General features: G+C 45.4%; 1 protein-coding gene across 1 annotated transcript in view; it reads right to left on the bottom strand.

The window, feature by feature from the left end:
* LOC141052049 (cytochrome P450 2F3-like) overlaps window positions 1–11,418 on the bottom strand; it is a 54,947-nt gene extending 43,529 nt beyond the window's left edge. The window contains exon 1 of the mRNA XM_073549227.1: window positions 11,266–11,418. Within this exon, the coding sequence (XP_073405328.1) occupies window positions 11,266–11,287 (22 nt within the window). The 5' untranslated portion in view covers window positions 11,288–11,418. The remainder of the gene's footprint in view (window positions 1–11,265) is intronic.
* Between the last annotated feature and the right edge of the window lie 585 nt (window positions 11,419–12,003).

Genomic DNA, 12,003 nt, shown 5'->3' with positions numbered 1-12,003 from the left:
TTAGGGGTCCCCTGGCTACACTACCACTCCCTTCATAGAGCGTGGTCTTCAGGGAGAATTCTGGGATGGAGTAAAACATGTGAGGGTAGATGTCTGAGGGAGTGCGTCCAGGTTGCTTCCACTGAGGTCCTCGCAGATCTTTCCTCTCTCCCCAAACACTATCGACAGTATGCAGACCTGTTCTCCAAAAAAACGGCAGAAACCCTTCCACCGCATCGCCCTTATGACTGTCCTATTGACCTCTTGCCTGGTGCTGAGCCTTCCCAGGGTCGAGTCTACCCCTTGTCTCTCCCGGAGACAGAGGCCATGTCTCAAAACATCAGGGAGAATCTGGCAAGGGGATTCATTAGGAAGTCAGTGACACCAGCAGGGGTGGGATTCTTCTTCGTCCAGAAGAAGAACGGAGAACTACATTCCTGCATCGATTACAGGGATCTTAACGCCATCACCATTTAGAACAAGTATCCTCTGCCCCTGATATCGGAACTGTTTAATTGGCTACGGGGAGGGAGACTGTAAGCCAAACTTGATCTGCGGGGGGCTTACAACCTGATTCGCATCCGTGAGGGGGACAAATGGAAAACGGCATTTAATACCAGGGATGGGCACTATGAATACCTGGTGATGCCCTTTGGGCTCTGTAATTCCCCGGCCGTCTTCCAAGACTTTGTGAATTATATCTTCCAGGATATGCATACCACCTCGGTAGTAGTCTATCTGGATGATATTCTCATCTACTCTCCAGATATCGACTCCCACCGGAGAGATGTTTGCAAAGTTTTCGACCTCCTGCGGGCAAACTCCCACTATGCCAAGTTGGAGAAGTGTGTGTTTGAGCAGGAGTCCTTGCCTTTCCTGGGCTATATCATCTCTGCCCAGTCATTGGCCATGCATCCTGCCAAGCTACAGGCGGTAATGTATTGGCAAGAACCCCACTCCCTTAAAGCGGTGCAGCGCTTTATGGGGTTCATTAATTACTATCGCCAATTTATCCCACACTTCTCGACTTTGGTAGCTCCCTTGATGGCCCCCACCAAGAAGGGTGCAAATCCCAAATTGTGGTCAGAGCCCGTCTCCAAGGCCTTCTCCTCCATTAAGTCCCATTTCGCTAGCGCTCCCATTCTGCATCGCCCCGATGTAGATAAACCTTTCATTCTGGAGGTGGATGCTTCTTCCGTCGGTGCTGGAGCGATCCTGTTCCAGAAGGACTCACAAGGTCGGAAGCACCCATGCTTCTTTTTCTCCAAGACCTTCACACCGGCAGATAGGAATTATTCCATCGGGGACAGGGAGTTGCTAGTGATGAAGTTGGCCTTCTCAGAGTGGAGACACCTCCTGGAGGGGGCTCGCTACCCTTTCCAGGTGTTCACTGACCACAAGAACTTGGTGTATTTGCAGAAAGCCCAGCGGCTAAATTCTCACCAGGCCAGATGGTCCCTGTTCTTCTCCCAGTTCCACTTCACCCTCCATTTCCTCGGCGGTGAGAAGAACGTCCGGGCCAATGCTCTCTCCCGCTCAGTGGTGTCATTAGAGGAGGAGGTGGAGGAGCCTCGGCTGATTGTCCCTTCTGAGAGCCTGAGAACCGTGGCTCCGGTCGCTCTTGAGCCTGTACCCCAGGTCAAAACATTTGTCCCTGCCTGTCTACGACCGAAGGTCCTCTCCCCATGGGCTCACTCATCCAGGGTGGGTGGACATTTTGGGACAAAATGGACCTCTGAGATTCTGGCGAGGACGTACTGGTGGCAGTATATGGCCCATAATGTCAGGGACTATATTCGGGTTTGTGTCTCCTGCGCCCAGAATACTTCCCCTCGGCAATGGCCCGCTGGGCTACTTTACCCCCTGCTGGTAGCGGACAGGCCCTGGGAGATGGTCGGTATGGATTTTGTGATCGGACTGCCCAAGCCAAGGGGCAGCACAGTCATTTGGGTTGTCATGGACCATTTCTAGAAGGTAGTGAACCTATTACCTCTTTCCCGGTTACCTTCTGCATGGGGCCTGGCGGCGTTGTTCATTAAGCATGTCTTCCGCCTGCACGGTATGCCGGACAAGATTGTCAGCGACCGTGATCCCCAGTTCGCGTCTCAATTTTGGAGAGCGTTCTGTCATCTGCTCAGTATTGAGCTGAATATCTCCTCGGCTTATCACCCCGAGACGAATGGGTTGGTAGAGAGGGACAACCAGACCCTGGTAACATATCTTCGACATTTTGTCTCGGCAAGGCAGGATGACTGGGCATCCTTGCTGCCGTTGGCGGAGTTCGCTTTGAACAATGCTGTGGCCGATTCCACTGGTCAGACCCCATTCCTCCTTAATTACGGCAAGCATCCACGCGTTCCTGTGCCTATGCCCGTGTCGTCCACCGACTCTAGGGTGGCAGACTGGGTGGTGGAGGCACATGACATTTGGGACCGCACTCAGGATGCCATACGGGCCTCCAAGGAGAGAATGAGGTCTTCCGCTCCCACCTTTGCACCTGAAAACTTGGTGTGGCTCTCCGCTCATAACATCAGGCTGCGGGTTGAGTCCACCAAGTTCGCGCCTCGCTTTATAGGTCCCTTCAAGGTCCTTGAGCAAGTTAACTCTGTGGTCTACCATCTGGCCGTTCCTCCATACATGGGTATCACGGACACCTTCCAAGTGTCTCTCCTTAAGCCCATTCACTTGTCCCGGTTTTTTGAGTCATCTACCGGGACATCGGACTTGTCCTCGGACGAGTACGAGGTGAACGCCATTGTGGGGTATAAGGTGGTACATGGCAAAAGGTGTCCTGGTGGACTGGAAGGGTCATGGCCCAGAGAATAGGACCTGGGAACCTGTGGAGAACATTCATGCTCCCCTGCTCATTGCAGCCTTTGAGCATAGCGAGGTGCAGGAGGGAAGGGCCCTAGCAAGGGGGGTAATGTTTGGTGTCTGATTCCTGCCTCTGCACAGGAGGAATCTCAAGCCTTGCCTTTTGCGGTCTCCCATTCAGTCCCAGCCACAGAAGAGCCTGCTCAGCAAAGGCATCGTTCCCAGCATCTTGCTCAAGCTAATGCTGTCAGGTTGGTTGCTGCTGCCACCTCTGAGTCAGCTTTGGCAATCCGCACTAGCCAGCAGCGAGCAGCTCCAGAGGTTAAGTCCTTTTTGCAGCCTTCTGAGCATGCCTGTGGGACGACCTCTCATTGGAGGTCGGGGGCCACATGCTCAGGTCCTTCAGCTCGGATTGGAACATCAGGAACGTCCCGGAAGGACGCTGCTATAAAAGGTTTGTATGGCCGCTCAGCCATGCGCTAGTATAGTCTGTAATTTGTAGTAGTGTGTGTGATGATGAATGCTTGTGAACCGCTGACTGACTCATTATGAAACCCCTTCCCTCTGGTACGCATGTTAGTAGGGTTTAAAATTCAAGACAGTGCCGAGTAGTGGCACTGCCTAGCGCCGCGGTGCCCTAGCTCCTAACACATGTTAGCGCCAGTGTACGCCACACTACATTAGGCACTATGGTACCACACGTTCAGCAGCATCAGTCAGAGTGGCGCCATGTGCCATTAATGCGCTTTCCAGACCAAAGCTTAGGCTGGTTAGTGGCGTCCACTAGAGCTGTGCTGTACATTCTTCATGCAGTATTCTCCTATCAGCTGCACCCTGTGTCTGTTAACAGGGCACATCGTTCAGTAAGGGTCTCTCCCTGGCATTGCAGTTGCGGCACTGAACGCTAGTGGGTCTAGAGGGGCTCTAACCCTGTGTCCTTGGGGCAGGGTCTTGTGTCCAAGACACTAGCGTTCACTCTGCGATATCGTGGTCCTGTGAAGCAACAGGGTCCGCCTCCTATTCACCGGGTGAACGTCATTGTGGGGTATAAGGTGGTACATGGCAAAAGGTGTCCTGGTGGACTGGAAGGGTCATGGCCCAGAGGATAGGACCTGGGAACCTGTGGAGAATATTCATGCTCCCCTGCTCATTGCAGCCTTTGAGCATAGTGAGGTGCAGAAGGGAAGGGGGCTAATGTTAGGTGTCAGATTCCTGCCTCTGCACAGGAGGAATCTCAAGCCTTGCCTTCTGCGGTCTCCCATTCAGTCCCAGAGGAGCCTGCTCAGCAAAGGCATCGTTCCCAGCGTCTTGATCAGGCTAGTGCTGTCAAGTTGGTTGCTGCTGCCACCTCTGAGTCAGCTTTGGCAATCCGCACTAGCCAGCAGCAAGCAGCTCCAGAGGTTAAGTCCTGTTTGCAGCCTTCTGAGCATGCCTGTGGGACGACCTCTCATTGGAGGTCGGGGGTCACACGCTAAGGTCCTTCAGCTCGGATTGGAACATCAGGAAGGTCCCGGAAGGACGCTGCTATAAAAGGTTTGCATGGCCGCTCAGCCATGTGCTAGTATAGTTTGTAATTTGTAGTAGTGTGTGTGGTGATGAATGCTTGTGAACCGCTGACTGACTCATTATGAAACCCCTTCCCTCTGGTACGCATGTTAGTAGGGTTTAGAATTCGAGACAGTGCCGAGTAGTGGCACTGCCTAGCGCCGCGGTGCCCCAGCTCCTATCACATGTTAGCGTCAGTGTGCGCCACACATTAGGCACTACGGTACTGCACATTCAGCAGCATCAGTCAGAGCGGCGCTGTGCGCCATTAATGCGCTTTCCAGACCAAAGCTTAGGCTGGTTAGTGGCATCCACCAGAGCTGTGCTGTACGTTCTTCATGCGGTATTTTCCTATCAGCTGCACCCTGTGTCTGTTAACAGGGCACATCGTTCAGTAAGGGTCTCTCACTGGCATTGCGGTAGCTGTACTGTACACTAGTGGATCTAGAGGGACTCTAACCCCGTGTCCTTGGGGCAGGGTCTTGTGTCCAAGACACTAGCGTTCACTCTGCGATATCGTGGTCCTGTGAAGCAACAGGGTCCGCCTCCTATTCACCGGGTGAAGTTAACACAAATGTGTTTGCTATACCGCCAGTTTCTGTCCGCCATTACCGAGCAGCAGTCTACCATCTCTGCACGGTGGACCCCAGGCTGCGAACGCACCTCATTATCATCTTTTATTATTTGGTGCATTCCGCCAGCTCTAACAACTATCTGTGTATTTTTAGTGTGAGATCAGTGGCCTGAAGTCATTTAACTCCTTAAAAACAGTTACTTTTTCAAACCTGTGAAAATGGGCTGTTTGCCCACTTTGATGCCAGATCTGACGCCCAGAATCCATTTGTGCCAAGCTGGAGAGACCTGGTTTTGATGTGGGGCTCTATGTTCTATATGTTTGCAGTGTGATATCAGTGGCCCAAAGTCATTTAACCCCTTAAAAACACCAGTTTCTTATTCAAATGTCCAAAATCGACTGTCTGCCCACTTTGATGCCATTTCTGATGCCCAGAACCCATTTGGGCGAGGCTGCAAGGACCTGGGTTTGATGTGGGGCATCACTATCTATGTATTCTTAGTGTGAGATCAGTGGCTCAAAGTCATTTAACCCCTTAAAAACATCAGTTACTTATTCAAATCTGTGAAAAGTAGCTCTTTGACCATTTTAAAGCCAGTTCTGATGCCCAGAACCCATTTGAGCCAGGCTGGAGAGACCTAGTTTTGGTGTGGGGCTCCCTGTTCTATATGTGTGAAGTGGGAGATCAGTGGCCCAAAGTCATTTAACCCTTTCATTAATGCCCTTTGGTGCCCACGTTAATGCCGATTTTTGTGCCAGTTTTATGATTTTACAGCTGTTTTTAAGTGTATTCACATCAAGGCTCCTCATTGCATTGTATGTTACTATTGTGATGCCTATTTTTTGTTGTTAAACCTATAAAAAAACAGAAAAGAAAAAATTGCTGAATAAAAAATCAACTTCAGCTCCGTATAAGATACTGGACGAATAAGAAACCAACTTCAGCTCCGTATAAGAAACTGGACGAATAAAAAAACAACTTCAGCCTCGTACACTCTCCTCTCACAGATTTTCCACAAGCATCAAAACTCCACCAAACCCTCCTGTAATCTCACCGGAATGATGGAAACCAGTAATCTGCTGCTGGCTGATACCAGAGAACAGGAGCTGCACACAACCATGAAGGAGCTGCTGCAGGGAGAGCTGAAGGACCTGTAGTGACGTCATCTTCATGTGATCAGGGGCGGAGCTGAGAAATGATGAAGGTGCACAGAGCAAGAGCTGAAGGACCTGAGGTGATGTCATTGACATGTGGTCAGGGGGCGGAGCTGATAAATAGTGATGAAGGTGCCCGCAGCAGCAGCAGGAAGACTGAGGTGGGTGGGCCAACCCCTCAGGCTATAAAAAAAATGACAAAAAAAACCTTGCTCAGGTTCCACCCCCCCACATCCTCCCACCCTAGGCATGTGCACTCAAGTACCTAGTGGCAAATACAGCCCTGGTGGGCGGCACGTTATTGGGTTGGAGGAGCTGAGCCAATTGATATATGTTTTGTGGAAAAAGATTCAGCATAGTTTCTAATTAATTCATCTAAAAACCTCCTCTTTAAGTCCATCGGAGTGACAATCATCTATCTATAATTTAGACTCTTACATTTGAGAGACATAATATAAATAGTATTTAAATGTGACAGACCAATGTGAAAGTTGGTGGGAATCGAGCTTTCAGAGCCACCTCTTACCTAATGTCATCCGCGGCTCTTCTTTGGATTAGTTGGCCTTGAGTGATGTCAAATGTTTATCATGCCACCAAAATGTCATCACGTCATTAAAAGCAGAGCAGGTGATGCCGTCAGGTAGGAGGCAGTTCTCACGGCTCTCGGCCAGAAGATGAAGGTCATTGTCGTAACCAATGGAACCAATTTTTTTTGTCACTTCTCCTACTATACATAGTCAACCTTTCCAGAAAGATTACCTCTTTGGTAATATTAATTACTCATTCTAAGTAACATTAAAAACACCTTAGCATTGAAGAGATGGATATAAAATAGGTAAAATAAGCACTTGTGTGAATGAGGCCATACTTTAGAACTCCAAATGGCAGTAATATATCATAAAATTTTCTCTTTGGGAAGTATTCCCACCTTGAACAATTAAAAATGGAAAAGGAAGAAAACATACAGTAAAAAAAATCAATAACAAGTATTAGATCTGAACCAAGAAACACTTTCCTCCCACCACCATCTCCACAGCACTCATCGATTAGCATCGGACCAGAGAAACAGAGAAAAAAAAATTAAATTAATATTGATGTCTGTCGCTTCTGAAGAAATGTAAAGGTTATTTATAACAGTTATTGTCATAATTATTTTACATAGGTACACAGGTCATGGTGTATTTATGTAGTCTAATTGTTTTCTTAAATTAGGTAAAATGTAATATATATATATATATATATATATATATATATATATATATGTATATATACTAGCTGAAGAGCCCGGCGCTGCCCGGGCATAGTAACTAACTGCGGTTAGTTATAGCAAATTATAGTTATCGTCCATCCCATAGTCCCGTGCCCATATGCCCATCATACATATCCACGATCCCATAGGCCCGTGCCCATATACCCATCATACATATCCACCATCCCATAGGCCCGTGCCCATATACCCATCATACATATCCTCCATCTCATAGTCCAGTGCCCATATACCCATCACACATCCTCCATCCCATAGTCCCATGCCCATATACCCATCATACATATTCTCCATCCCATAGTCCCATGCCCATATACCCATCATACATATTCTCCATCCCATAGTCCTGTGCCCATATACCCATCATACATATTCGCCATCCCATAGTCGAGTGCCCATATACCCATCACACATCCTTCATCTCATAGTGCCATGCCCATATACACATCATACATATCCTCCATCTCATAGTCCTGTGCCCATATACCCATCATACATATCCGCCATCTCATAGTCCCGTGCCCATATACCCGTCAAACATATCCTCCATCCCATAATCAAGTGCCCATATACCCATCACACATCCTCCATCCCATAGTCCCATGCCCATATACCCATCACACATCCTCCATCCCATAGTCCCATGCCCATACACCCATCATACATATTCGCCATCCCATAGTCGAGTGCCCATATACCCATCATACATATCTGCCATCCCATAGGCCCGTGCCCATATACCCATCATACATATCCTCCATCTCATAGTCCAGTGCCCATATACCCATCACACATCCTCCATCCCTTAGTCACATGCCCATATACCCATCATACATATTCTCCATCCCATAGTCCCATGCCCATATACCCATCATACATATTCTCCATCCCATAGTCCCGTGCCCATATACCCATCATACATATTCGCCATCCCATAGTCGAGTGCCCATATACCCATCACACATCCTTCATCTCATAGTGCCATGCCCATATACCCATCATACATATCCTCCATCTCATAGTCCTGTGCCCATATACCCATCATACATATCCGCCATCTCATAGTCCCGTGCCCATATACCCGTCAAACATATCCTCCATCCCATAATCAAGTGCCCATATACCCATCACACATCCTCCATCCCATAGTCCCGTGCCCATATACATATCCGCCATTCCATAGTCCCGTGCCCATATACCCGTCATACATATCCTCCATCCCATAGTCAACCATTATGACATCATAATGAGCAGCGGCGGGGCTTGCAACCTATGATGACATCAGCGTCGCCATGGCAACCGTTGTGACATCATAATGAGGGGCGGGGCTTGATACGCACACACTGCTTCCCCAGTATGCAAATAGGGGCATTATGACATCACAATGAGGGGCGGGGCTTGACGCACACACACTTTTTCCCCCAGTATGTAGATAGGGGCAAAATTGTTTGGTGAATTGGAACGCGCGGGGTTAAAATTTCGTCTCACAACATAGCCTAGGACGCTCTCAGGGTCCAGACGTGTGACTGTGCCAAATTTTGTGGCTGTAGCTGCGACGGTGCGGATGCCTATCCTGGACATACACACACATACATACATACATACATACACACATACATACACACTTTGAGCTTTATATATTATATATATATATATATATATATATATATACACACAGTGGGGAAAATAAGTATTTGATCCCTTGCTGATTTTGTAAGTTTGCCCACTGACAAAGACATGAGCAGTCTATAATTTTAAGGGTAGGTTAATTTTAACATTGAAAGATAGAATATCAAATATAAACTCCAGAAAGTTACATTGTATAAATTGTACAATTATTTGCATTAATTTACCCCACTGTATATATGAAATTGTCCAAATGTAAAAATCAATGGCTTTAACCCTTTAATGACCACTAATAGGACTTTAAACTGAACTGCGATATAAGAGAATAGCATCCCCCTACAGGTGACAATCCAGCAGCTTTACACAATAGCTGACAACTTTCTGCATCAGCCATGATCAGTGTTGGCACCGACCACGGTCATGTAACCCCTTAAATAATGCTATAACTAGTGGCTACAGCATCTAGATGGTTAACAGAGTGTGAGGGCTCCCTCTCTAACCCAATCGGCACCCTGAGATCTTGATTGTTTGGTCCTGATGCTTGCGATGGCATTTCATGGCCAAATAACGGCGTTTAACGCTATAGCGGCCTGATCAGGAGGTACAAACATTTAGGTGGTAAAAATACATTTTTTTCATTCAAGTCATGTCACTTAGCATTAATTCCTGAAAAACATCTGAAGGATTAATAAATGACCTGAAAGCAATTTTGAATACATTAAGGGGTGCTGTTTTTAAAATGGTTTCACATTTGGGGGTTTCCAATATATAGGAAGCTTCAAAACTAAATTGTTCACTAAAAAATAAGTGTTGCAAATTTCCTTGAAAAAAGTGTAAATTGACTGCTACATTTTTAAACTTTTTGAAATGTTAACAAAATAAAACAGCATTTTACAAATGGTGAAAATCTGAGTCAACAGGTGAATAAAAAATCTTATAATCTTTATTGAAATATATAGAGTAACATCATATCAAGAAATATGGTAAATAAAATGACAACACCACAGGGTAGAAACAGCTCACCCAGGGTAATACCCACTACATCATGCCTTATAAAGTAAAATGTACATGCGGTATATATATAGAAAAATAGACAGCAAGTGCGATTATAAACCGACATGTCAAGCAATAATGTCCAGAAAAACACCATGAAGTGCAGGTAGATACCGATCGCCTAAACATAGCATAGGTAGCGCGATATCTTACCCAGGTATAGGCAGGAGCGGGATGACCCCAGGGCCAGGTGAGAGAGAGCCCGACGCGCGTTTCGCGTGGAGAAACCATGCTTTCTTGACTTCCCTTGAGAAAGCGTGGTTTCTCCACGCGAAACGCGCGTCGGGCTCTCTCTCACCTGGCCCTGGGGTCATCCCGCTCCTGCCTATACCTGGGTAAGATATCGCGCTACCTATGCTATGTTTAGGCGATCGGTATCTACCTGCACTTCATGGTGTTTTTCTGGACATTATTGCTTGACATGTCGGTTTATAATCGCACTTGCTGTCTATTTTTCTATATATATACCGCATGTACATTTTACTTTATAAGGCATGATGTAGTGGGTATTACCCTGGGTGAGCTGTTTCTACCCTGTGGTGTTGTCATTTTATTTACCATATTTCTTGATATGATGTTACTCTATATATTTCAATAAAGATTATAAGATTTTTTATTCACCTGTTGACTCAGATTTTCTCTTGCATGCAAATTTGTTGGAGTGGGTGTCTCTTTTTTTAGGGAGCACAATTCATCTCCCCTTGTTGTGACACGCATGATGTCACTGAGGCATTTGTATCTAATTTTACAAATGGTGCAGATGTAAAGCAGACATGTGGGAAATGTTATTTATTATTGCTTTTGTGCAATAGGACTATCTGGATTAAAGGGATAATCATTCAAAGTTTGAAAATTGCTATTTTTTTTAAATTGTTGTCTACTTTCTCATATTTTTATAAATAAACAAACAACATGTCAACCTAAATTTACCATTATCATAAAGCATAATGTATCATGAAAAAACATTCTCCGAATCAATGGCATATGTTGAAGCATTCTAGAGTTATTACTACTTAAAATGACAATTGTCAGACTTCAAATATTTGTCCTGGTCATTAAGGGGTTAAATTTCTAAATTGCAAAGATATAAAGCTTCTGGGATACTCATTAGAAAATCTCCAAAAGGTAGGTGTAACTTTTCATTATGTTAACACCTGGTTTGTGGATCTGGGTGTCAATACTCTCACAATACATGGTAATAGTTAATGAAACCAATTCAACATTACATAAAATGTATATAAAATGTCCTGACCTGTCACCATATTGGGAAACATTTTTAGTGCTGATTTTCAGCTGTGGTGAGGTCTTGGTAAGATTCTTCTGTGTCTTGCTTGTAGAAGGAGAGAAGAGTCGTGGTTGACCCTTTCCATCAATAAATAAGAGAGGTATGACACTGACATAGAAGTTTCAATGTACCATTTATGGTGTTGCACAATGCTCCTCAGGAGATCGTATAACACCTATACACCTTTTTGGATTCTATCCAAAGTACATTTGTTCTTTACCTCACAGATTAAATAGGTACAGTAAAAGAAAACTCATACCAAAAATTTAGAAAAAACAACGTCACTGTAGAGACAGTGCATTCATGTTCATAGTAATGTTGCCGAGTCAAATTGGAGAAAGATGACAACATATTATGTCATGGAGACTTATTGTACCTCCATAATCCTACTATTTCATGAGAAGTAAACCTTTATTTATGACTATTTATGTATGAATCTGTCAGAAAAAAATAAAGGTTCATGCTTCATCTGATACCATCATACAAAGGCATTCTTTAGTAATGCTTCTAGGAGAGATTATTTGCAATGAATAGCATTCAATGGAGCATCATATGACCATCAGCTACATGGAATTTTGTGTATCACTTTAAAACCTCCAGCTCTTTGCATTAGGGCTCTGAGGGGTATTCTTATATACCTATATATATATATATATATATATATATATATATATATATAAATCTGAGTATGTAGCTCCACCCACT

This window comes from Dendrobates tinctorius, unplaced genomic scaffold (genome assembly GCF_039654945.1).
Source record: "Dendrobates tinctorius isolate UK_male_01 unplaced genomic scaffold, ASM3965494v1 ptg000158l, whole genome shotgun sequence".
NCBI lineage: Eukaryota > Metazoa > Chordata > Amphibia > Anura > Dendrobatidae > Dendrobates > Dendrobates tinctorius.
Note: the sequence above shows the minus strand (reverse complement) of the source record. Positions and strands in the feature narration are given on the sequence as shown.